General features: G+C 36.9%; 1 protein-coding gene across 1 annotated transcript in view; it reads right to left on the bottom strand.

Annotated features, from left to right (window-relative positions):
- LAMA2 (laminin subunit alpha 2) overlaps nucleotides 1–27,782 on the bottom strand; it is a 551,725-nt gene that overhangs the window by 73,290 nt on the left and 450,653 nt on the right. The window contains exons 41-43 of the mRNA XM_080929510.1: nucleotides 20,239–20,341; nucleotides 5,860–5,976; nucleotides 3,890–4,072 (exon numbers count right to left, since the gene is read on the bottom strand). Of these exons, the coding sequence (XP_080785636.1) occupies nucleotides 3,890–4,072; nucleotides 5,860–5,976; nucleotides 20,239–20,341 (403 nt within the window). The remainder of the gene's footprint in view (nucleotides 1–3,889; nucleotides 4,073–5,859; nucleotides 5,977–20,238; nucleotides 20,342–27,782) is intronic.

Raw genomic sequence — 27,782 nt, 5'->3', positions numbered from 1 at the left:
CAAAATTCTTTTCCTTTTCCTTTCTTTTTCTTTTTGTCTTTCCTGCACTTGCTTGCGAGGGAAGCTATGGAGATATGCCTTAAGGAACATGTTGAACACTAGTCTGAAGTCCTTTGTTACACTTTAATTAAGTCTCAAATTTCAGTTCAATTTGTTTTCATCATTCTGCATTGTATACTGGCTGTATTAACCTGTGCTTTTTGAAGGTTACAAAAAGGTTGGAAATTGGCAATTTTAAAAGCTTTAATCTAAAAATGGTTAAAGATGATCTGATCCAAGAACCTTTAGTATGTGCTCACATGGCTGTGGAAGACACCATGGAGGAGCGTATAAAAGGTGGGAAGCCAATTATTCAATTTGTGGGATGCTGGCCACCTTATCCAAGCCATGCACGACATCTGCTATCCAACTGTTTTTGTGTAGTTCAAATTTCTATAATTGTGACCCTAAAAATATTCTGCAGGGGTCCAAAGCTACCTGCTCTGTTAGACAGTGACTAATCTGCTGATTGGCTGATGTTGGGATGCTGGGAACTAATCTTTCAGATTGAATTCAATGTGTTCATATGAACATAAACTATTATCCTGTTTCACTTTGGATTTATCTGAGCTAGGGCCAGACCCCAGGCCCCAATGCTTGAAAGACGAGAGCTTGAATATTGAGCTCAGTCATCCGTCCTAAACATCAGCATCCTTAAACCGTATTTTGAGATAGGTTGCTTGGATTGTGCTCATTGATGTGGGTTGTACTGTTAGTGGGATTTAGGAGAATGTAGAGCTACCTCTAACATTTGCAGGGTTACTGGATCAAAGCTCTGGTTGCATAGGGAGCATGCTATTGCTAACTGTTGTTTTCTCTACTTGTCCATTGTTCTCTTTCCTCTAATCCTCTCATGTTATTTATTTATTTATTTTTTTGCATGTTATTCTAGAATTAATGGAGTTTTACAGCTAGATTTATAACAAGGAAAAGGAGGAGTTAAGACAAGATTATTAAGGCTAAATATTAAACCCATTTCTTCTAAATCTCCTGGAAGCCTTTTTAATTGCTTTAAAATGAAAATCAATAGAAGTTTGCCTTCTGTCCTTTGCCTCTATTTCCCAAAGCTGTTTATACCCCATGCAGATCATCTTTTTGTGGCTCTGAGACCTGAGTCACCTGTGGTACTGGGTTTGAGGCTTCATGTTCAGTAGTATTTTAAAAAGTTCTCATTTTGCTCCCTAACTGTATGACTGAGTAGACTTTAAAATAGCTTCTCCAGATAGAATTTGATAAACAGAGGTTTCTTCTGGAATATTATCATTCATATGTTGTAGGCTCTCCAGTGTAGCAGTATGGACTTTCCCTAAGGACTCTCCTCTCTACTGTCTTTTCTCCTCTACATAGTTCTATCTCTGTTAGGAACTCTCTGCCATGTTTCCTTTTTCTTGACTCATCCTCCAAGCATCTGTTCCATTGTTGTCTGAATTCTATCTTGTGAGTTGCTCAGCTTTTTTTTCATGTCACTTTTGTTTTTCTTACACTCTGTGGAAAGGCTGTGCTCTTCAGTGCTCCCAAAGATGCTTCTATCACATTCTCCTCCAAGGCCAGCCTCTGTCATGTTCCTTAGGTTCTGACATGTTTGATTTTATTATCATTCTCCCTAGTTGTCTGTAGTGCTGCGAAGTTCAGCTCAAACTGCCAAATGTTTAAGAGACAATATTTTTCACAGTTAAATGAGTTACTCATTTATTTAGGTCCAATTTTATTTCAAGAAGAGTTGTTTAGGACCAATTTAATTATGAGAGTGATTACTTAGATTGAGGTGAGGAAGAGTAAGCTTCAGGGTGTCAACAACATAACTTATATTAGCTACTTGAACTCATATGTGGGGAAGTCATCTGAGACCCATAGCTGAATTTGTACTCTCAGAGACAATGTAACTTATCTCAGTCTGATGAAAAAGTCAGTTTTACACTTTTTGGGGAATAAGAGTTAAGTATTTCCCTAGGTTTTCGTAGCACTATTCAAACATTGTTATACTGAAAATGCCCATATATTAGTCTCATTGGCGAAAAGCTTCTTTTTAAATATATTAATTGGAAATCAGGTAAAGAGTAGCTATGCAGTGCTTAAAGCAGTTCCAATAAATGGTCACATGCGAAACTGAAGCTATTTTTTTTCAATAAGCAAGAGTTTAGAAGTCACTAAAAAACATACAGACGAAGATAATACGTACTGATCTCTGCAGGTAATTTCATATGAAAGCAAAACAAAAAGAAATTAGAAAAATTCATGAGGAAAATACTTTCTATAGGTATTCTAAAGTATCATAAAAGTGGCACTTTTAAATAGAGACTCTTTACAAATATATTTCATTTTAATTCACATTAGCTATTGAAGATAAAAGCACCAAAGAATATGATTAAAGAACATTGAATGAAAAACATTTCAATTAAGAAAAAGAACAAAAGCCCTTTTAGTGGGCTGTTTCCTCTGAAGGAAATGTTAAGATTAAAAAGACAATATTTGATTAATATTTAGCAGTAGATATTTCTTTTCTGGAGGATATTGTCACACAAGCAACAGCGTCATGGCAATCAGCTGAGATTCATTCTGAAGCAGAACAAAATGATACCTTACATTATAAGGTAAGAGAATTAACATGGCAAATTTACTTTTAAGTCTATTTCCCTCCTGACTTGCAGACAAGCTGTGGAATGTCAGAAGGAATAAGTTCGGGGTGGAAGAATGGTAAGTGGGTACAAAGCGGGTCTTTCTTCCTCCCAGATTGGAAGTACATAATTTTTTGTCTTTACTCTCCTCCTTGCCCAAGATGCCATCAGAAGCATCTTCCTGAATGACCGCCATAATGAGGTTTCCTGTGTCACAGGCTATAAATGTCCTTATACTTTATGAAAATGCTACTAGAAAGTCTAGTCTCTTTTTCATTGAATATTCTCTGCATTATATTTCAGATGTCATCCTCCCCCCAACCCTATCACCCCTCCCCCTTCCTTTGCCTCAATGAAGTTGCTCACTCTCCCAACCACTCTTTCCTACCTCAGCACCTTAGCATTCCCCTACACTGGAAAAAGGAGCCTTGGCTGGACCAAAGGCCTCTCCCTCCCATTGATGCCAGACAATGCTGACCTCTGTTCCATATACACCTGGAGCCAAGGGTTTCTCTATGCAAGAGAGTCTGCTTTCTTAAAAGTAAAAAGTAAAAGGAACTTAAGCGTTCCCTTTATGGAAATCATATGCTAAGATACTTTCTTACCACATAACAGTGAAGGAAAGGGTTGTAGGAAATACCAATGTTTGTGGATTAAATTTAAATAAAAAATATAAATTATTACACTAAATTCTTTCAGGCTTCTCAATAAATTATAATTCAGTCAGCGAATTTGAGGCAATGTATGAGATGTGAAGAGAGTGGTAGTTGTAAAGTAGATAAGTGCTTTATTTCCTAGAGATGCTAATTGGACTCTAAGTAATAAATACAGAAAAAACTAAGTTTTTTAAAAGTGCTATCCTGCTCTAATAGGAGGGCTAATGAGAGTACCCCTTAAATTCTCTGTTCCATGCAACTCCAATTAAGCATATAATCACCTGCTTATAACTGTATTTTCAATTACACTAATGGATTAAAAAGTTTTGACATTCACATAGCAAATAGCCCATAACCTTTGAGAATCTCAACCTTCCCTTGATTGGATAAAATTAAACAAAGAAAGCTCCCAGCTGGGAGACTTCTATGCTGGCAAGGTGAGACCTGGAGTTCTCACTTCACATACTCACGTAAGAGGGCATGAACTCAAGGGTTTCCAGCTCTACCACCAGAGAATTTAGGCTACTTTCACAGTGGGGAGAAACAAATGACATTGTCACAAGAGAGAGGAGCTCTTACTGTTTTTGGAAGGATCTTTCACCACAGCGTTCGTTTTGGCCACACTGTCTGCTAGTTTCTTGTAGTTTTGTTTCAGGCCATCTAGGTGCCGATGCAGGTCTTTAACCTGGGCCAGGACAGCTTTTGCGGTGTCATTGGCTTCTCTGGCTTTCTCTTTGACAGCCTGTAGTTTAACAGCTGTGTCTGTTAGGACAAGTGGGCATGAGAAAGAAAACAAAGAACAAATGTTGATGGTTCCATTCATGCTTGGCAGAGGGAGGTTGTGGCTGGCTGACCTCAGGGACACATTTACAGAGGGCAAAGGCAGAACTGTGTTACAATCAGCTATAGCAAATGAAGCAATTGATTTTCATCTTTTGGTTTTTAGCTAAATTAAAATTTCTCAGGGAGCTTTATGATAAGTGCCCAATTAGTTTTAAAATAGCAGTGTTTATTTTCTAAGTTTGCAGTTTAGGGGATATACTAGGATTTCCCATTGAGCATATTAAAGGGAGGAATCCATATAATATGGTTCGTGTAGCTATATCAAAACTAGAATTAAGTATTTTGCTATATGTTCATGGAAAGAAAATGATTGTGCTTTCATTTTAGGGTAGAGTTCTTGGGAATGTTAGAGCCTGTGAGTATGTATTTCTAATTGTTTTCTGTCTGGGCACTTTGCCAGTTTCTATAAAAATTTATTTAATAAAATCTAATTTTTAGTATTTTTATGTTGTAGTATATATGGCCTTATTTCTGAATAATAACTTGTATATAAAACATAGTTCTTGTGGTTTGGATATACATTTCTGTGTTGAAGGACTTATTGCCAGAGCTGAAACTTTAGGAAGTATTTGAATGATGAGGTATCTTTTTCATCTATAAATGAATCCACTGATTGAATAATAATTTGATTGCCATTATTAGGATGGTAAAAATTGTAAGATACGGCAAAGCCTGACCAGAGGTAGTAAGACACTGAAGTATGCTTCTGAAGGGTTCAATTCCCAGCCTTCTTCCTGTGGACTTCTCTGGTTGTTTGGCCACTGTGAGGTAAGTGGTTTCCATATGTCCTCATTACGATGTTCTATCTCACCACAAGGACAGCTGGGGAGTCAGCTGAGGGTACAGTGAAACCATGAGCCAAAATCATGTTTCTTTACTCTGTTTATATCTTTTTTTTTATTTCGGAGATATAAAATGACCAAAGCAATTGAACAAACAGATCCATGCTTGTGTGGCTATATAGGTGGTGAAGGACACTGGCTCTGGAGATAAAACGCAAAGTTCAAATCTCATACAAATCGCTTTAAACAATGACCTTTAGTATTCTGTTTCTTACTTGCAAACATAAAAATAACAATTGTATCCACGTTGTAGAATTAGCATGAGACATTACATATCTTTACTAAAGCATATTGATTAGCAAGTAGTTGTAATTCACTGTGGTTTACTGATATAGTGTAAAAATGAGCTCTCTAAAAGAATTTTCACGGTCAGAAACTGATATCAAACAATCATGGGACACAGTTTTAATGGGATAAACAGTATTGCAGAAATGGTTTACAAGTAATGCTTTGAAAATCTGGATTGGTTAAGGAGGTCATTTTAGCCAAGTGAGATATGGAACTGCTCTTGTCTGTTGCTGTAGAGACCCTAATAATTTGTGACTTTGTTAGAGTAGAGAATAGTACATTTTGATTTTGTTCTTTCTCACTGCTACCAGAGTTCCTAGACCAAAACAGGAATGACAACATAGATGACATCTATATTTCCCTTTTATAACATATTCCTGTGCATGTCAGCTAAGGGCAACAACGAGTAAGCACTATCATATTGTTAAATGAGGTTCTGGTTCTCAAAAAAATAATGAATAATTAAGAGAGCCTGTGTCTAATGAAAATGTAATGTTAAGGAAAATGGTAAAACCTACCAAGACTCTTTCATGTTAAAGATCAGCTGATGCAGAATACAGGGACCCCGAGGCTTACCATTTGGAATGGCTGATAACTTGTCCATGGTGTCATTTAAAGCTCTTAGGAGTTGGATGTTTCTAAGGTCAGCAGCTTCTAACCTGGTTTTCAGATCATTGAGATCATTGTGATTTTCTGTGAACATAAGCCAAAAGAGACAAAACAGTTTGTATTATTCTTGGATGTGCATGTTCAGTGAACTAACACACTGTTAACAAAAAGCAAGAAGGATAGAATTGATTTATTATCATCTATCCATGCACACATCTCTGCACTAAATACATAGATCTATGACCATTTGGCACTTTAGAATGTTTAGCCATGGCATTTTTCTCTTCATGTCTGGTCTCCAGTACTTGATTTGATGGTTTCTTATCAGTTAGAAACCTCTAAAGATTTAATCTGCTCATGCATTTTTGTTATTTTCTTGATCTTGCTCCATTGATTTTTTTACATATTCAAATGTTATTATCAAATTAGAGCATTGTGTTAGGTGTTCAAAATCTTATATATAATTATAGATAATATCTTATTTCAGAAAGTATCACTTAATGTTATTTGGAACAGAAATAAAAACTAAAGCAAAGAAAAGGTAATACAATCCAGATAAACCTGCTTTTTTTTCCCACAGAGAATGCAACATTTCCAGAAAATCCCTCAGAAAGACTTCAATAAAGATTTTTGTCTTGCTACATTTGCTTATGTTATCTTGCACCCAAAACCAGTACTTTCAGCCTGCACCCAGAGCTGACCCTGTGCTACAGCTCTCTATACCCAGACTCCATAGGGAGAGAGCTGGTCACCCAGAAGTGCTGACATACCTGAGAGCACAGAGATACCACCATCCTTCCTCAAAGTCCTGGCCCAAAGGAACCTGCCTGGAGCACTCAGGACACTAGAACAAAGGAGCAGTCTGGGACAGGATCCTCCTGGTTTTTGCCTACCCTTGGAGCTGACCTGGTGCCAGCCCACTCTGGACCCAGACATCACTGGGAGAGAGCTGGTCCCCCAGAAGTGCTGAAACACCTGAGAGCACAGGTAAGACCACCACGTTGGCTATGTGAGTCTCACCTGGAGCCCTCAGGATACACAGAGGAGCAGTCTGGGACAGGATTCTTCAGGTTTCAGTCTGTTCCCTGTGCTGTCCCTGTGCCACAGTTATCTCCACCCAGACCCTTCTGGGCAAGAACTGGTCCCCCAGTAGTACTGACACACAGGATTACAGGACGGTCAAGCCACTGTCTGAATCAGCAAGACCAGCTAACACCAGAGATAAGAAGATGGTGAGAGGCAAGTCCAAGAAACCAAGGAAGGCCACGTGGCATCATCAGAACCAAGTTCCCTCTCCACAGCAAGTTCTAGATACAACGACAAACCAGAAAAGCAAGATTCTGATTTAAAATCACAACTGATAATTATGTTAGAGGACTTTAAGAAGGTCATATAACCCGTTAAAGAAAGACAGGACAACATAGGTAAACAGGTAGAAGCTGTTAGAGAATTACAGGAAAACATGAGGAAACAGGTAAAGGTATTGTACAAAACCATTCAAGGATCTAAAGATGGTAATATAAAGAATAAAGAAATCACAAAGGGAAACAACCCTGGAGATACAAAACCAAGGAAAGAGATCAGCAGTCATAGATACAAGCATCACCAACAGAATACAAGAGATGGGGAAAAAAAAGCTCAGGGGCAGAAGATACCATAGAAAACATTGGCACAACAGTCAAAGAAAATGCAAAAAAAAAAAAAAAAAACAAAAACAAAAAAAACAAAAAAAAAACCAAAAAAAACAAAAAAACTCCAAAAAACAAACAAAAAAACAAAAACAAAAAACAAAAAACAAAACAAAACAAAAAAAAAAAAAAAAAAAAAAAAAAAAAAACAAGGCTGGCACAACTGCTCTGGAAATCAGTCTGGTGGTTCCTCTGATAACTGGTCATGGTACTCTACCTGAGGACCCAGCTACACCACTCATGGATGCACCAACATAGAACAAGGACAACTACTCCACTGTATTCAAAGCAGCCTTATTTATAACAGCCAGAAGCTGGAAAGAACCCTGATGTCCTTCAACAAAGGAATGGATACAGAAAATATGGTAAATTTACACAATGCAGTACTACTCAGCTATTAAAAACTATGACTTCATGAAATTCTTAGGCAAATGGATAGATCTAGAAAATACCATCCTGAGTGAGGTAATCCAATCACAAAAATACACTCATTGTATGCACTCACTGATAAGTGGATAGTAGTCCTAAAGCTCAGAATACCTAAGATATAATTCACAGAACAGATGAAACACAAGAAGAAGGAAACCCAAATTGTGGATTCTTCCATCCTTCTTAGAAGGGGGGACAAAAATATTCTCATGAGGAAATATGGAAACAAAGTTTGAAGCAAAAACTGAAGGAAAAGCCACCCAGAGACTGTTCCACCTGGAGATCCATTCCATATTCAGCCACCAAACCCAAACAAAATTGCTGATGCCAAGAAGTGCCTCCTGACAGTTGCCTGATATAGCTGTCTCCTGAGAGGCTCTGCTAGAGCATGACAAATACAGAGGTGGGTGCTTGCAGTCAACCATAGAACTGAGAATGGGGTCCTTAATGGAGGAGTTAGAGAAAGAATTAAAGGAGTTGAAGGGGGAATGCAACCCCACAAGAACAACAATACCAACCAACTACAGCTCCCAGAGATTAAAAAATCCATAAAAAACAAAAAAAAGTTACTTTCAATGATGTTTTAATATTAAATGTGTTCATATTAGCTTCTTTATCGTTTTTTTTTTTTACTGGTATTAAAATTTTTAAACTTTAGGTTAGTTTAAACTGTAATAAGAACTATGTGGTTTCTGTCTTAGCAGGGTCAAGAAGTTTGAAATCTCTGAGAAGTAAAACAAAGGTTAATTTAATGAAATCTTACTGAGATCCAATATACCATAAGTATATATGTGGCATTTGGAGTAAGTAAGCTCACTGTGACTTCCCATCCCCAGTAGGATGAGGTATTTGAACTCTTGGTCCCAGTGGCTGGTAATATCTAGTGAAGTTAGAAAGCAACTGAGGAGCAGCCAGACCTTGCTGGAAGATGCTTGTCACTGGAAGGAATTGAGGGAATTTAGCTTTGCCCAGTTTCTACTTTCTACTTTTTGGGCATGGATGAGAATGTGATCTCTCAGTTACCTGCTCCTGTCTACATGTCAGCTTGACTACATCATGCCTCCCCCGACATTATGGACACTTCTCCGAACTGTAAGCCAAAATAAACTCTTCCATAACTGGTTTTAGGTCACAGAGTCATAGTAAATTATAGCAACAAAAGTCACTAATACAATATCTAAATTTTGAAGGAGTTCACCATGAGCCATTTTTTTTTCAACATTTGTAAACAACAAGTTGAACTTGCAAAAGCAAATTGCATAAATTTGGCTTCACTGAATAGAATGTGCTACTTCTGACAAAATAAAGTAGAACACTTCTAGGGAAAAAAAGTGTGTGTGGGGGGGGGGGCTTATACCTGTGTATGTGCAAGTATATGCAGCTGTTTCTGCATGTGGGTATCTCTGCAGAGGCCAGAGTTCAATTGTGCCTTTTTTCTCTCACTCTCTATCTTATTTGCTGAGACAGGATCTTGGGTCTCTCAGTGAACATGGAGCTTGCCATTTTGGTTTGACTCACTCTCCAGTAAGCTTGGCAAATCCTCTTACCTCCTCCTGCCCTTGGATACGCTCGTGATACAAACTCAAATTTTCTGCTTATTCTTCATTCACCTAACCACCTCTTCATCTGCCTTGAATATGTTTTTGATAGTTTATTATACCATATTATTAATCTTTTGGGATATGAAGACTGATTTTTTTTAAAGCTAGCATAATGGCATGCAAAATGGAGGAAAAATGGCAGAATCTCCAGGTAAGGTGGTGGTGCACTGTAAAAGGAAAAGTAAGCGATAATTCTTTAGTCTTCTTGAAAGCATTGGGCTGCATTTAGTAGTGTTGATGGGGAGCTGCCTGTTAGTGATTGGGCGATACATACAGCATGCAATGCCTGATAGCTCTACCAAATCCCTTCCTTCCTTCCTCATAGCTTGATTTGCAGAGCAGGAAATGAGGCCATCAGGTAATGGTCTTTTCACCTCCACTAACATACCCAACCTATCTGCACACATCTCCATCTCCTTTGTTGTCACAGTTTCAGAAATGAGAGGAGGGTCTTGTGAGCATAGTCCATGTGCAAAAATGACAGGCTAGTATGCCATGTCATATAAACTGAAGATAATAGAAAAAAATAGGAAAGGTTGATTACAATAAATTAAAACAAAAAGAACCAGTTATAAAATTAAAATAAAATACTCAACATTATCTTAATAAAAAGCCATAAAGCAGAAGAACCAAATATATATGTAGATATTATATATATGTATATATATGTATATGTATAACTCTAAATGTGTTTATACATATACGTGTATTTACATGTGTGTGATGATGCCTCTACAGTAGTAAGTTTTCATATGACTTTCTAAAAATGTCTTTAATTATTTCTCCATGTATTTCCTCCTCTGACCTACCTTCCCCATTCCACATAACTCTTCCTGTTTTCTTAGTCCTATTTACCCATTTAAACCACTACACTGAATCTTTCCTCCATTTAAAAACACCATCATGACTCCTTACTGATTTTCTGACTTCTATGGTATTTCAAATAAAACACACACATTTAAAGACTGAAAGCAATCATCAATCTTAACCACCTGTGGCCACCATTAGCTATATTGACAACTAGCTTGGCAAGACAGCCCAAAGTGCAATGGTGGCAAAATGTAATGGTAGTAACTAAATACTATCTGCTTGGATTTAATACCCACTTCACTTTCTGAGATGAAATTCATACCTGGTTACCATTATTGTAACTAAGAAGCTTCAGCTAGACAGATCATTGGCCCTAGGAGAGAACCTACTATTATGATCCTACTAGATTGATATAATATTAAACTGGGTACTAAGGATATAATTACTATAGACAGAGATTAGTGTTTCTCTCAACCTTCATTAGAAGCTCTTCTAGTTTCCTTTTGTAATAGATGGTAATTAAAGCAGAGACACATGATTGGTCAAGGTACAGAGACTAAGATTCTGCAGAACACGGGCATCTATATCCTATCCTTTTTCCCAAGGCTCACTGAGGAAGAAGGAACAAAAAGATGATGAGAGATAAAGGGGGTGAGGATGAGATCACAAAGAAACAGCATTTCCCACAAACAAGAAGAAAGCTGCACGTATGAGCTCACAGTGATTGTGGTATTGTGCATCAGAACTGCACAAGCTTCAGCTAGATAAAGCCCCAGCATGGGAAGGAGATATGAACAAAGCCTCACCCATGGGTGAGGATATGCTGGCAACTTTAGAAGATGGAAAGACAGTTTTCATTAGGGCTTCTGGCAGGACATCCATGCTCCACTGGAGAGTAAATGGCCAGCACAAACTGAATTTGCAGAATTTTATGGGTTTTAAAAATGGAATTAAGTGGGTAAAGAATTGGGTTATGGATCTGAGAGGAGTTTAGGGAGAGCGTGGATATGATCAAAACATATTGTATAAAATTCTCAAGCAAATAATAAAAAGGAAGGGGCAAGTTTGATAGTATCAAGTGCTCACAAGAATGTTGGAATTAAAAAATGACAATTCTGTCTTTTTAAGAGCACCTATATTTATTGGAGTTTTCAATAAACATGAATTTGGTTTGGCATTTTTTTTTTCAGTACTTGGGAGTGAATTCAGGACTCACACATGTTAAACAAGTGCTTTAGCACTGATCTTTGTCCCCAGGCCTAGGAACAGTTCTACTGTGAAATGTGCCCCATTATTACATGTGTGGCACAAGCCTTAAACCTCAGCACTTATGATGCAGAGATAAAAAAAATTAGGTAAGCTGGTGTAAGATATACAGAACAAAACCTCTAAAAGTTTACTAATATATATCATCTAGGATACACGTTAGATCTTTGTCATAGAAGAAAAAGATACTGTTGTTACGTAATTAAGCTAAGCATATTTTACACCAATATGGCATACCCATAGAATAATATGAACTATGCAGCCTTTAAGATGAATTATATGAATATATGTGGATATATAATGATCCTTAAAACTTTTTCATGAATAAGTAAGAAACAATGTTGTGGTTTGGATGAGAATGGTCCCCATAGGATCATATATTTGAGTGCTTATTCCTCATTTGGTAGAACTGTAGAAGAAGGATTTGAAGGTGTGGCCTTGTTGAAGGATGTGCACCACTGGGAATGTGCTTTAAGGTTTTAACAGCTCATACCATTCCTGGTGTCTCCCACTCTCTACTTGCTGGCTGTGTCTCATGTTGTGGGTTCTCTGCTATTGTTCCAGCACTGTGGCTGCTGGAATCCTCTGTAATTATAAGTGCCAAACAAACTATTTCTACTATACATTTCCCTGCTGTCTTATCACATCAACAGAAAAGTAACAAAGGTGTAGACCATACGTATAATGATATACATGTAATAATTTGTCAGGGCAGAGGTTGGGAACTAGTTTAGGAAAAAATATACTAGACAACATCACTACATTTACAACAGAAACTAGGAATCAATGGGGGCAGTAACTGGCAGCTTCAAAAACAGAAAACTAAAGTTCTTATTTTGTATCTGGTTCTACTAGGTAAATCCTTCTCTGTGCATACAATTGCTGTTCCTTAAGTATTTAAAAAGTATATTTAAATACTAGGAAGAGTTAAATTTTGGCATTACTTGCCAACATTAGGATTGTTATTTTCATTGTTACATGTATCCAAAGTGAGCAGGTCAGGGAGAATGTGTTCCTCAGAAAAGAGCCAGATTGTTTTAACCTGCCTGTGCCTGCCCATCTCATGGCTAAGCATAGGGCTGTTGTAGGATCTTCATCAACAGTAAACAGCTGAAGAATCACCAGCCTGTTTTCCATTGACCACCTTCTAGAAGGAATGCAAAGGGAAGGAATTGTGAGCTAGCAGTGTTCTGGATATGAACGAGTACTGAACACATTAATGATCCACTCCAATGCACATAAAGGCATTTATAGGCAGACCAATTAAACCACTGTCATAATGCACATACAGCCATGTCTATAGTGAATACTATACAAATATAATGATATCATTTTCTTTAAAGTGCTTCACTTTGGATGACGCAAGCCTATGATCCAACTGTACAGAAAACAAAGCATAAACTAGGCCAGCAAAGTACATTTTAAAAATATCACTCTGCCCATTTCTATCACTAATATATTACTATTTTTGACTCTAGCCTCTCAAATATAGTTTGCAAGTCACTGAATCTTCTCTGCCAATCATAGCTCTTCTTTTCTTTAGCCTCCACTACTGGTTCTAAATTAAAGTTACTAAGTGGGTTACCAAAGCTTTCTTTGAGAAATGGAGCTGGTCTGCTGGTAAGGGCAGCAACCCTGTGAATTCCCAGGATTAAGGCATTACACTGTCACGGAGAACCTTGGAGTCTTCCTTGGTTAAGGAAATAAAACCTTAAATATTTCATCGCTTACCATCCTGACTGGTTTTAATTTTTTATAAACAACAAAATATTCAAATTCTGTAGCAAGCAAGAAATTCAGGTATAGTTTTTTTAGAAAGCCATTAATTTGAGAGCATCACTGGGGGATATATAGCATTTTCTGCATTCTCATAGCAAAGAAATAATCTGCCCATATTTTTCAGGAGAGTTACTGAGGAATATTATGGCTAATGGTCTTCAAATTGCATTTCAATATTATTATTTTCATTTTTTTGTTTTCTGTACTAGAAAATAAAAAAATGGATGTAAAATTCAAATGTAAGTCATATACTCTATGTGTTCAGATCTTTATGTTTTAGCTATTTGACTCTGGCTTTTCCTCAATTATACAGCCTGACAATGTTCACTTAGTTTCTGGAACATCCTGAAGTAAGGGGAACAGGATGGGTAAACAACGGTTGGACACAGTGAAGCAGAGTCTGAGGTGTAATACACAAGAACTGCAAAAATGAGAAAGGTGAGTATGGCAGCTACCTGAGGCCTAATGGACAAAGAATGCATGGGGTCCGGATTGGATTATAACACAGAGGAGGAAACAGAGTCATCTACATTAAACATCTTATCTAACTCTTCTACATTTTGAAGAACTCTTGTTCTCCACAAGCTGCATGGATAGGTATGCCTTTCCCTTTCTGCACAAAACAACATCCAGTAACAGTTGTCACATTTTCTCTGTCTTCTTTCTGAAGGTTGCATTCAAGCCTCAAGCTTCCCCTCCTTTCCCTAGCTCTGACTCTCTGGCTCTTGCTCTCTAGAGCTCTCTCATATTCTCTCTCTCTCCTTCTCTTTCCACTTTTTCATAGAAGATCCTATTTCAGGCATGAGCTGGCTACAGGTGCAGCTCATAAAGTGAGGAATGCTGAAGCACTCCAAAAGCAGAGGGAGGAAGACAGAGAGGGAGGGAGAGAAAGAGAGAGGGAGGGAGAGAGAGAGGGAGGAAGGAAGGGAAAGAGAGAGATGGAGGGAGGGAGGGAGGGAGGGAGGGAAAGAGAGGGAGGGAGGGGGAGAGAGGGAGGAAGGGAGGGAGGGAGAGAGAGGGAGGAAGGGAGGGAGAGAGAGAGAGAGAGAGAGAGAGAGAGAGAGAGAGAGAGAGAGAGAGAGAGACAGAGACAGAGAGTGAGAGACAGAGAGAGAATGTACCAACCACCAACACAGCTTCTTCTGTTGCCAGCACAGTGATTCCTAGCCACACCAGAAAGTCCTAGCCAAAGCAGCTCCCTGGACAGTGGTTGGAACATCTACAGTTGCTCTTTCTCAGGTTTTCCAAGTTCCTGGGATGGTGCCATGGGTTTTCTACATCCTATCTAGGGCTCATGATAGTTTCAAGTTCTTGGAATTTCCTTTTGGTGTTCTCTGGGGCAAGATGCATAGAAATTATGTGGAAGTCTCTGACATAGGAATTATTTGGAGAGAGCTCAACTGGTTTGGGCAGTGAATTCGGGAACCACTTCCCTGTAAATAGAGACTTGTGATCATTTGCTTACTTACTGCACTTAGTAACTAAAACAAAGGAATGGGACCTTCAGTCAGGGTGCTCTGTTCTTATTCATTTCAAATCTTGCATTATTTTGGAAAACAGTGAATGGGGTTTTGAAACTGAATAACACCAAAAGACTATGAATAAGTGTAGAAACCTGGTGGCTTCACTTCCCCCTGAAGTCATTTTCCTCAAAGTTTTTGCAGCTGTTTCTGCTGAAATGTACATTTTTTTGCAACCAAATATACTTATATAATTATTTATTGAGATTCCCAATGTATAGATAAATTCTGCACGTTGTCATTGTTTTGTAAGGTTTTTCTTTCTTAAATGTGTGCACATATACCTTCTTTTAGAACATACAATTCTTTGTTAAACCAATGAAAGAAACATTTTACATTATTCTTGATCATTGACTTTACTTGATTATTGATTATTTGTACTGTTTATTTTGCTGTGTTGAAAGTCTTATGTACACTAAGAGACACCCTGTCACACAGGAGAAAGGGCGATATGACATGGCTATTAAATGTAAACTTTAAAATTGAAATGTTAACAGGAGAACCTATCACCAACCCTTAATAGTCCATTTTTCCTTTAAAATTTCGATGCAACCTGCAAAGATTTAGCTTACTTTAACTAAAGTGATGATTTTTTTCTCCAATATTTCAAATATTCTTTCTTTACCTATCTAGAAAATAATTTTAAAAGAGAAGGACATATTAGCCACATTGGTCTTTTAGCAGAAGAAATTTAATTTTTCCAGAGTTGATACTAAACAGGTTCATTTATATACAGAAAATGCACTGAATTATATATATTAATTTATAAATATAACATATATCACATGAATATATGAGTGTCTATAGTATACAGTTTTATAATTCCTCAGATATATGAGGCCTTCAAGATGTATATTTGCTGTGCTGTCAATCAACTGTCATGATAAATCAGAGACAAAGTTGAGATCATATTGTTGGCATGGTAGAGCATCCCTGGACCACAATTCTTTCTGATCCAAGCACAGAAAATCCAATGAGTCTTACCACAATCTTAGTTTAGTTTGTGGGTTTCTCATTTTTTTCCCCTCAAGATGAAAACATCTCTTTTAAATATAAGGCTTTAATTTCAGTTTCTTATTCTATTCTAATCTCCTATAGATTTGGAAGTACACACACACACACACACACACACAATATTTATACATTTTACATTATTTACATAGCACTCATTGATGAAGCAGACAGCATCCAAATTAGGTCTTCTATGAATGTTTATAGTATTTGACAGGCCCCTGTTCAATGCTGTGCATGTCTTCCCACCAGGAGATCATAGCAGGGGGGTGTGCACATGTCTGGTGACAGGGTCTCTAAATGTTTAAGATGTGGAGAGAGGTAGCTCTTTCCACATCTAGATTAATGAAATTAAATGACAAGACTTGAGACCTACATCCTATTCCTGCCTGAGAGCCTGTAGACTTCTTTTGTTTTGGCCATCAAAGTAATTGAACTTAAAAGCTTCTAAATAGGCTAAGTCTTTCTGGTTTCATTCAAGCCCCACCATCACTGAGTTACAAGGAAGTTGAAAATATTTGTATTTATCCCCACCATGACCAAACCAACTGGTAAATCCCCTTCCACCTCCTAGAATCCTAGATTCTGGTTCTGAAGGAAGAACGAAGCCTAGGTAACTTGCAGGTGGGGCACCCGTTTGTATTGTGTAGGACCTTGTCTCTGGCTAAGATGGCACTAATGTATTTCCTGAAGGGTTGCTGACAAAATGAGGCAGATGCTGAGCAGGCAAGTCTCACTCTCAGGGAAGATCATTCCTAGTGCTAATGCCTCAGCGCTGCTACTATTTTGCTATTTCTTCAATGTAATTTTAACAGTACCTTGACATTCCTATTTATAAACAAGGATATAAAATATATAATAAAATCTTTTTATAATGTAATGGAAGAATAGAACCTTAACCATAAGTAGCACCATCTCCACTGTCTCTATTTTTCTGATACAGTTGTGTGGACTACTTGCCTGAGTACATGATGTACTACAGAACAAAGGTATTGACTGGTGCGATAATCTTAAAATGATCGTTTTTTTCCAGTTCTGTATTTACACAGTACTGTATATCTAGGAATTCTCAGATTGACTATTAGTGTATTAATTATTCCTGAGCTTAGAATGATGTCTTTATTTCATGTCAGTAATTTCCAGTTTATAGAAGGATTACTTTTTTTTCCCTAAGTAATTAACTAATTTCACTTTCCCTGGGCAAAGCTAATAATTAGACCTAAACCAGGAAGTGCATTAATTGAAAGCGACTTCATTAAAATGAAGCACATAAAATCTTAGCATTCAGCCAGTTTCCACACTGTGAACTACTTCACTCTTTGTCCTGTATACCTTCTGTGAGAATTCCAACAGCCTACTCTATTGACAAAAGCTGTTGTTCCTCTGTAAGGCAGTATTCACCTGGCAGTGTTAATACATCTTCTGACCCCTTTTCCAGTCCTCAGCTTGTCCCTCATCTCAAATCCATCACCAGTGATTTTCATCTCTACTGGCTTTCAAGTACGTGTTGGAAACTACCTTCAAAGCTCAAACATGTGACAGGGCAAATTTACTTTTAACAGATGTATATTCAAAAATTAAAAAGTAAAACAAATCTCCTCTGGCAAGTTCAGACTCCCTCAAGGCAAGGGCAACATAAAAATGGCAGGGAGCAGCAGTAAGTCATTTGTGACCAGAGTACAGGAACACACTGAGCTGTGCTGACTTGAACAAGCAACAAATTAAAAATATGGAGGGCATGCTGGCCCCACCATTTTTATTCTCCTAACTCCGGGCGCCACAGAGAGAGAAATGACTAAATCTCTATTTTAATAGCTGCTGTCAAGAGTTTTGCTCTGCAGGGCCTATTTCAGCACTTCCTTGTGGTAATATATGGCATTTCCCTGATTAACAGCCATTTTATAACCTGTGTAATTGGCCACAAATCAGGAGAATGTCATAACGTAGCAAGAAAACATTCCCATCTTCGTCATGGCCCTGGCTTGGTTTTCTGGGGGAAATTATTACTTGAGTAGTTTGTAGGTTTTCATTACTTCAAATAATGTACTACCTGAAGTACAAAAAAAGACATGTAAACTAATGAACACTTCTGTCTCCTAACCCTTTCTACCACCCCATTTTTAGATTTTCCAAATGAAACAAAATGGAATTTTGTATTAGGATTTAGGGGAAACAAATGCAAGGACAGGGCTAGGCAAAATGTCAGGAATGTCAAGCACTCAGTCACTCAGTCCAGGAATGAGATCTAAGTGAACACCTGCAAAGTCAGTACTCAAAATATGAGCATTTTCATAGATTGTATATTTTTTTGAGACAGGGTTTTAAATAGTTTAGGTCTCAAACTTACAAAGTAATGAAGGGTGACGTTGAACTTCTTATCTTCCTGCCTCTACCACTCCAGTGCTGAGACGGCAGGTATACACAGCCACAGTATGTGGGGGTCTAGGAACTCAAGAGCTCATGCATAATAGGCACATACTCTACCCATGTAGACACATTCCTAGTCACCTCCACTTTTAACATCAAAATTAACACAGATAAGATTCATGAAGAATAACACATCAGATGTTTGAATGAAGAGTTTGGCTTTGTAAGGGAGCAGACTCTTTAACTCTACTGCTTCTAGCATGCTCATCATATAGGGAAGAGTGACTATAAAGGGTTTAGAGAAATTCTACTTGTTCAATAACAAAACTGACCATGGCTCTTTACCATCCTATCAGTGCCACAGAATTATGTAACTAGGAACTTGTGTAATGCACAGTCCAAACCATTTGGGTATCAAAGTGATAGTTATATTAGATGTGGCTCTTGTAATTTCATATCAGTTGCTAAAGGAGCCAAGCTACTTAACTTTAAAGCATACCAAATCTAAACTGTTTCAAACTTAGTGTTTTCTAAGTCCAGTAAAACAATTAAAAACTCTGCTGTAATTCACACATAATTTATTATTTATTTGAAATCAGTAATTCTTTTATAATTTGAACTAGGCAGCATGTTATACATTATAAATTCAATGTTAAAAGGACCTTATGTCTCTCCTGAATAGTACACAGCCCATAACAGACGTGGTTTGACAGGACTATGAGAAAGACTGCACAGACAGGTTGAGTGTGAATCAAATATTCTCTTGTTTGTTAGAGAAGACATCTCAGCAAAAAATGTTTTTATTTTTTCCATTCAAAATCTCACGGTTATCTAACTGTTCATTAAGTGTGTGAGTGAGTAATTAAGTGCTGAGAGTATGAGTGTGTGAGTGTGTGTATATGTATATGAGTGAGTGTGTGAGTGAGCAAGCGGTGTGTGGCAGTGGTGGTGTGTGTATATGTGTGAGTAAGTGTGTGGTGAGTGAGTATGTGAGTGAATGAGTGAAGAGTGAGGGAAGGAGCCTATGATTCTGTGCACAGTAGGCAAGTCCTCTACCAGCGATTCTTGTCCCAGCTCAAGGACTTGTCTGATCTTGAACTTGCTCTTCTCTGGCCCTGTCTACCTCCAGCATCCGCAATGTTGTTAACCTGTAATGTGATGCTCTGTTACAAGATGTGTAGATGAAGAAAGTACAGGAAAATGAGCACATTTAAGGAAATAGAATCTAACTGTGAAGGTATGGCACCTTAGAATGACAGCATGTGTGTGGGTCCATAGCAACAGTTGGGAGCTAGATCTAATCCAGACAATACTAAGGCATGAGACCAGAGAAACCAAAGCATTGAAAAACAGGTGACACTTGAATGAAATCAATATAATAGTTTATATCGACAGCAACCATGCTTACAAACATTAATGATATATCAGAGTAGAAATGACTTTATGCACTTTTATATTTTCAATTAGGAAGAAAATACAAGACTATTTTGTAAATATTTATAGACTTTAGGATCTATTAGCAGGAACACTTTTCTGCCACATCTTTCTATCTCAGTTTTTTTTTTTTTTTTCTTTTTTTTTTTTTTTTTTTTTAAATCTGAATTTCTCTAAAGCCACACCAAATGGAGTTTGGCAGTGTAAAGATCGATTACCCTAAAAATTTCTGTTTTATATAGGTGCAGCAATACTTTAGAAAACAGATTAAAAGTATGAAATGTTGGTGAAGCTTGAGGATTAAGTGGTGCCAGGCTTAGAAGGTCACTTATATTATGTATGTGTCACTGCTCACCACCTCATTTTTTAATGGTGTGGCATAGTATTCTCCCATTATAATGCTACTAACTTTACCATAATAGAAACACTGGCCACACTAACCTTTCACATCATTTGCTAACTTCTTGGCTTCATTGAGGATCCTGAAGCTTTTCTGAAGAGAGCCTTTGGCATCTTCTTTTAATAAGCCCTGAGGACTTGTTGCCTGTGGGTAGAAGAAGTGGTGTCACATTTTAAACCATTGGGTAGTAAATCGCAGAAGGAAACGCATATACAGAGTTTTCTTTAAGAACTATACAATAAGAACGAACTCTGAATTTACAGTTACAGGTTTTCAATGCATATTTGATGACTGGAAACTGTTTCTTCTGGTTTAAGATGGTTTAGAGAGGAATCCTTTGCTCTTTGCGGGTTAAGGAAAGTAGAGAAAGTGAGGCAGGTAAGTTCCTTGGTATATCAGAAATGAAAAGAAGAAATTAAGAGAGGTTGTTACTATAGAATTAACGACAGAGTAGAAATTTGATTCCATGAATGAAAGCTTCAAGAGCTGTAGGACATCATCTGTCAGTATTAGGAGCTACAGAAGTGAAGCAAATTGAGACCTAATCCCACACACTGACTTTCCCTCTCATCATCTTTATTGTTACAGGGTGACCAGAAAGCCCTCTCTACATTCTCAGTGTGGAAATGGAGGCAAACACCAAATCTCTTCCCAAACACATCCCCAGGTTCCACTGCAATGGGTGGGCGTTAAATGAAAATCTTCAAGTGCAAGGATCTCTAGCAAAGCTCAGGCTTAGACATGAACAGAGTGACCTGACAGTGATAGAACTTAGAAAGCATCACAGAGAAAAGAAAGAATTCTTTTTCCTATTTCCCTACAATCTGTGTGTGTGTGTGTGTGTGTGTGTGTGTGTGAGAGAGAGAGAGAGAGAGAGAGAGAGAGAGAGACAGAGAGAGACAGAGAGAGACAGAGAGAGACAGAGAGAGACAGAGAGAGACAGAGAGATAGAGAGCTGTATTATAGATATCATTCCTAACTGCTGCTACCATTTTACTCTGAGACAGTCTTCCACTAGCCAAGAACTCCCTGCTAGGGTTGAGAATAAGTTGGTCTCTTCTTCCTCAGCCTTGGGAATACAAGCAACTATGCTTAGTTTAGTTTTTTAATTTGAGCCTTAGGGATCAAACTCATGTTCTTCCTTACAGACCAAGGTAAGTCTACTATTTTGATGTAACACAACCTTGAAACCATGACAATCAAAGCAGAGAACACACTATAGTTTCTTTGTGTTCTCTTCCTTGCCTCTCCACTCACATCTTTCTTCCATTTCATCTGATTACCAATAACATGTTTGCATATAAAACAGTCTTCTATCAGTTTAATAATTTAGCATAGCTTCCTTTTATCCAGCTCCTTACACTTGAATGCATTTGGATATTCCTCTGAAGTGTGTATCAATATTTGGTTGCAACTGGTATGCAGTTTTACTACATGGATGCGCTTCAAACCCTTTAGTTGTTTACTCATTTATCACCGAATGGCTGTAGGTTGAGATTTCAGCCCAGGGTATGCTAAGTACAGCTGCTTTGACATTTCTTCCATGATGTTTTTCATTAACATGTGTTTTTATTTCTCTAGAAGTAAATACCCTGAAATGGAAAAAGTGGATTACATATAGCTCTAGGGTTGAGATTTTTAAGAAACCACTAGCAGATGGAAAAAGTATTTAAACTATTTTTTATTCTTATCAATTGAGTGTTCTATTTCTGTACATTCTTTCCCACAGGATCTCACTATTTTGTAAAGTTTAATATTCTAATATTGACATTTTGCTTTCAGTTTTAGTTTTTCTATTGAGTCACCATGCTAAGCATCATTTAATGAGTTTATCTGCCATCTTCCTTGGTGGGGAACCTGATTAAATCTTTCGTTGTTTGCTTTGGAAGCAAGATCCCATGTAGCCCAGGATGGTCTAGAAATTGCTATACAGCTGAGACTAAACTCCAGATATTCCTTTCTCATTTTCCGCAAGTGCTGGGATCACAGATGTGCTTGATGTTTAAGCCTTTTGTTTTTGTTGAGTTATTTATTCTTGTTAATTTTTGAAGGATATTACCATGTTCTTGTTATGAGTCATTGATCAGACAAATAATTTTATAATTGATTTTACTATATTAGGATTTAAATTTTTATTGCACTGAAATTAATTTATTAAAGGCATCATCTTTAAATTTTAATAAAATCTGTTAATTTTCCCTTGGCAAGTATCAAACTTTCAGTATTGTATATTAAAAATCTTTACCTAAGATCAAATATATTATTAATATTTTAAGTGCTCCATAATTTTATAGTTTATTCATAGGTTTATAATGTATTGCATGTACTTTTGGAATATGGTATATTTTAGTACACAAATATCTAATTCCTATGTGTGGATTTATTGACTTGACATGAATTGCTTTTGTAAGCATCATATGGTCTTGATATACTCTGGATTCTTCTGATTTAAGGAGCTCCTTGTTAACATTGAGCAACCCCACATTGTCTATACATTGTAAGCCTGTAGAAAGTATTGAAGTCTAGTAAACCAACTGTGTTGTTGTTGTTGTTTTTTTATTCCCAATGATTTCAAGAGGTGCGTCATTTTATAAGGAATGAATGCTAGCCAGGTTTTATTAGGATTTCTTTTAATGTATATTCCAATGTGATTAAAATTGTCAGCATAAGAATATTGGATTTTCTGACTCATAGACATAGTCTATTTCTTGATTAGTCTACTTTATTTCAAGAGTGTTCAGTTTGAGTATTTTGAGCTCTTACAAAATTTGTTCCTATCTTAATTATTGCCCATTTTATACCTCTGCTTCTGATTCCTTTCTGACAGAATCTTCAAATGATTAACTTTGTATATTCCTGTCGTACTCTTTAACCATGATCAATCTGTTTATCTGTTTGAGTAACAATTTTTTTAATAGACTGCAATGGTGACCACACATAGACAGCATAGTACTTTGGAGTGAATATTCATGTACATTGCACTCAGTGTGGTTAACTTTTGTTTCCTGTCCCCTCCCAACAGGGCTGGCTGATTCTGCAGGACAACACTGAACTAAAGTAATGAGAATAGAAATCCTATAATTTTTCCTGAACTAAGAAGAAAACATTGCTCTGAAGTGTATTGGTAGTGGAAGGCTTTTCTTCTATGTAACAGAGCTTCATAGCAAATATTCAGAGAAGTTTTCCTAGTCCCAGTATGCTGAGAATATTTTTAAGAAATGATCTTAACTTCTTTCCCTACAGACACAAACCTAACTGCTATGATTTATTTCTTTAATATTTTAAAACATTGATTTTTCAAATATTTTTCAAATATTATTTATATTTTATTCCTTTAATTAACCTTACTTAGAAATAATATATAACCTTTTAGTGAATAGTTGTACTTGATATGTTAGAATTTGTCAATAATTTTAACTCATGCATCCATGAAGAAAATTAGTGTATATTTTTGTTGTTATTTACTGACTTTGCCTGTAATTTGTATGTGAGTAATACTGGGCTGATGAAATGGACTGTGTGCATGTGTGCATGTGTGTGCATGTATGTGTAAATGTATATGTCTGTGTATGTATGCATATGTGTATACATGTGATTCTAAACTACAAATATTCTCTAATGAACACAAAATTATACATTTTGATATTATTTTAGAATTTTGAGGTTATTAAAACATGTTTATTTTTATTTCATATGCAGTGGTGTTTTGGCTGCACATATGTTTGTGTTAGGCTATAGGATCCCCTGGAACTATATAGTTATGTGCAGTTGTGAGCTGCCATGTGGCTGCTGGAAATTGAACCTGGATTCTCTGGAAGAAGAGCCAGTGCTCTTCTGGGCCACCTTACCAGTCCTATAAGCTATTCTAAATATTCTTCTATTTGTGGGTACAATTTAACAGTTTGAAAATTGTAAAAAAGTGTCTATTTCAATAAGATTGTCGGATTATTGGCAAATCATAACTTAAATATATTCCGAGTTTCTTCTTTTTTTCTTATATAAGGTGCAGTGACCTCACATCTTTTATTGCTAGCTTTGGAGAAGATTGGTCTGACTGGCTGGTTATCTCTGTCAATCATCTATTGCATGCTGTACCTTTCTCTGTCTCAAGGCTGCATTCTTTCTGGATGATTTCATTTTGTTTCTCCCTTCACATTTGCTTTTTAAAATCTGTTATGCCTTTTTATTCTAATAATCATATTTTTCATATATTTCAGAAACCTGGGAATTTCTGTAGAGCTATAGTTTCATATCTTCACTGATCTATAAGGAGATAAGTGATGTATGAAGGCAGAGGGGATAGAGTAAAGCCAGTGTTGGTAAAGGCACAAGGGCAGGCACTTTTGATGCATAGGGAACAACCAAGTATTTCTGTCCCATAGGCTTATGGAGTGTGTAGACTTACCACAGAATAAAACTGTTAGATATGACCTTCCCATAACGTTTGAAATCAGATTAGGGGATTGGGAAATGAGCAGTTGGAGCCATTAATAGTTTTAGACTTGGCAAGTATATCAGTGTTTAATGAGAGACACTGAAGCGAGCAATTATAGGAGGAAAGGGACCCTCAGCTGGCCACTGTAATAGGTTTGTGAAAGTGAAAGGTTTGAATGTACAAAATGTAAAGGAATTAAAAAGAAAAAAAGCTGGAGTAGAGAAATGGCTCAGCAGTTAAGAGCACTGACTGCTCTTCCAGAGGTCCTGAGTTCAATTCCCAGCAACCACATGGTGGCTCACAACCACCTATATTGGGATCCAATGCCCTCCTCAGTTGTGTCTGAGGACAGTGAGAGTGTACTTTTATACATAAAATAAGAAAAAAATTTTTTTAAAAAGAAGCCTTAATGTTTTCAGACAGTCCTCAAAATATCAAACAGCTGATGGCACGCAATTGTCTGTTACAAGCGATCTGCTAATATCCAGGTTTGAAAGGCAGGCTCTCTGATGATAAGGGAATGGCTAGTATCCAGGTTTGAAAGGCAGGCTGTCTGATGATAAGGGAATGGCAAACACTAACATCTTATGGATGAACAGAACTGTTTCGACTCACTGGAATCTGGAAATTTCCAACATTGTTCAGTAAGTTACTGAAGCACAGCAGCAGAATCAAGACAGGTGATAAAGTGATATTCTCTAAGCTAATTACCCCTCATGCATATTCATGAGCATCACATTGAGTTTCTGAGCTGTGTCTACAACATATGCGCAATACAAATGAGAGCCTCAGCACTTCGGAGATGCTGTGCTCCTTGTTTTTAAAGACTGTATTTTTATAAATATGCTCCTTTGTTCTGAGCGTATGGTTTTCTATGTGTTGTATGTGTATGTATAACTATACATATAATTATACAAATTTACTGTTGTTTAAAATAGTGTTTATTTGACATACATTTCTGTATGTATTATTCATTTATAGTTAATATGATGTGGAAGAGTGTAAGATAAAATAGAATATATATATACTGAATGATAAACTTTGCAAAGATTAAACCAAGGGATTAACATTAAACTGCATTTTATATTAATTTTATTCTTTGTTAAAAGCCCAAAGTTAGTTCATGTTAAAACAAAATGTTATTAATACAAAATGAATTTATCAGTTTGTCTGACAAATGTTTTCAGTTTTGAGCACAATGGTTAGTCCTGGTTTTCCAAAATGAGAAGACAGCATTTTTTTTCCTGATGGAACTAGAGAGGAGCACAGGAGACAGACAAACTCAAAAAATCACTATCAAGAAACAAACAATCTTTTCCCCTAGGGATCTGAGGCACAAGACCATGAGTTGTGTTGTCAGAGAAGGAGGGAGAGAGATGGAGTGTGAAGGGAACTCAGTTAGGGTTCATCAGCTAGATAAACTATGCCTTGGCGACTTGTTTTTTATAATCTTAAAACTTGTTTATTTTCTTTTCTATATTAGACTTTATAATGTCCCTGAAATAAATTTATCACAGATAAATTTCCTGAGTTTGTTGGAAGAGTTGACTATTTGAATACATGCAGAATATTCATTTGTATTTTGTAAAGTAGTAACTGGCAGTGCTGTTCTGTTTATGAAATAACTCATTTTCAGAAGACAAATTACACACTTCCAGAAGGGAGAATGTGCCAAGATAATATGCCAGCTGACATGATTTTAAATTTAAAATCTTTTCAACAAAGAAAACTATTTAAAATGTAAAAGTCATACGTGATGTTGGTGATTAGGTGCAATATGTTTACATAAAGTTTGTAAAAAGGAAATTATACATGTTGTGGTGCTAGACTACTGTGGAAATTAAGAGCGAGGTACTGACTATAACAAGTTATCAGAGAAATGATATATGTTATATATGCTTTCAAAGACTGTATGTAATCTTGGAGAGTAGTGTGAAAATGTGTCTTTGAAGTTGGTTGCTATATGAAGTTACAGATCAGTTGCACTGAAAAGACAGAGTTGTGGAAAAAGTGTTAGTGTAAGAAGAATAAGTGGTAGACAGACAACAACATTATAAATTATTTGTGGTTAAATGGGTGATATACAGCTTTATTCTCTTCCCTCTACCTGGCCCATGTTTCCTATTTTTAAAGAATAGACATGAATTGTTCTTATATTAATGTTATAAAAGTCATGTGTTTGAAAATAAAAAAATCACTGTGTATCAATTTAAAAATAGTTTTTTTTAAATTAACCTTGTTTTCTTTTTAATGTTTATCATCATTAGCATATGTGTGTGTTTGACACGTGTGAGTGCAGGTGCAAACACATTTTTGCACACAAATGGATGATAAAGGACAACTTGATTCAGCAGTCTGTGTAGGACCCAGGAGGCAAACTCAGGTTCTCAAACACCCATGGAAAGCACTTTTCGCTGGCCCCAGTCGTGGCTTTTTAAAGTACTAGTAACTAAAAAGAAATGAAATGGATCAAGTTGATCACTAGTGGATCACAGAACTACGTCATACATTCAAGAATGATAAAGAGACTGGGTGAATCCTTGTGGGAGACTGAAAGCATGCAGAGTCAGCAGAAAATCCCAGAATTGCTCCAGGGAATCCAAGTTCATGACTGACTTTTTAGCTTGTTGAGAACACAAAGACCACCAGAGGGTAACTTAAAATATGAAAGAATCTGGTAAATATTTTGTCAAATGTCCAAATATACAAAAACATAAAAAGTCGTAAAAATTGATTTTTTTGATTCCACTGTGATGGCCATGATCGATTTAGGGACTCTGAGTACCACAGGTTTATTGTCGCAAGGCAGGCACTGGGCTGGCTAGACCTATAGTAACATTTGATGCTATTACTTTTTAAATACACCCAAAGTTGGGTCATAAAAAATCTCTGGCCCTTTTTGCTTCCAGTATATAGTCATTTTGTCACTGACTTAAGAGTATGTATTGAGTATGAAGAAACTGAACTGGGTACTAGTGGTTTAATGAAGCTGGTTTTCACATGCAGACTTGGTATAGACTGCACCTTAGATCCTCTCTGACTTTTTGCATTTGCTGATATGGGAAATGTTTAGTTCTCAGTCACGATGCAAGGAAGTTCCTTGCCAGTTCCTCAGCAAGGAAGAGGAACAAGGCGCTGTTCACCAGTTTC

The sequence above is a fragment of the Micromys minutus genome (genome assembly GCF_963924665.1).
Source record: "Micromys minutus genome assembly, chromosome: 15".
Lineage (NCBI taxonomy): Eukaryota > Metazoa > Chordata > Mammalia > Rodentia > Muridae > Micromys > Micromys minutus.
Note: the sequence above shows the minus strand (reverse complement) of the source record. Positions and strands in the feature narration are given on the sequence as shown.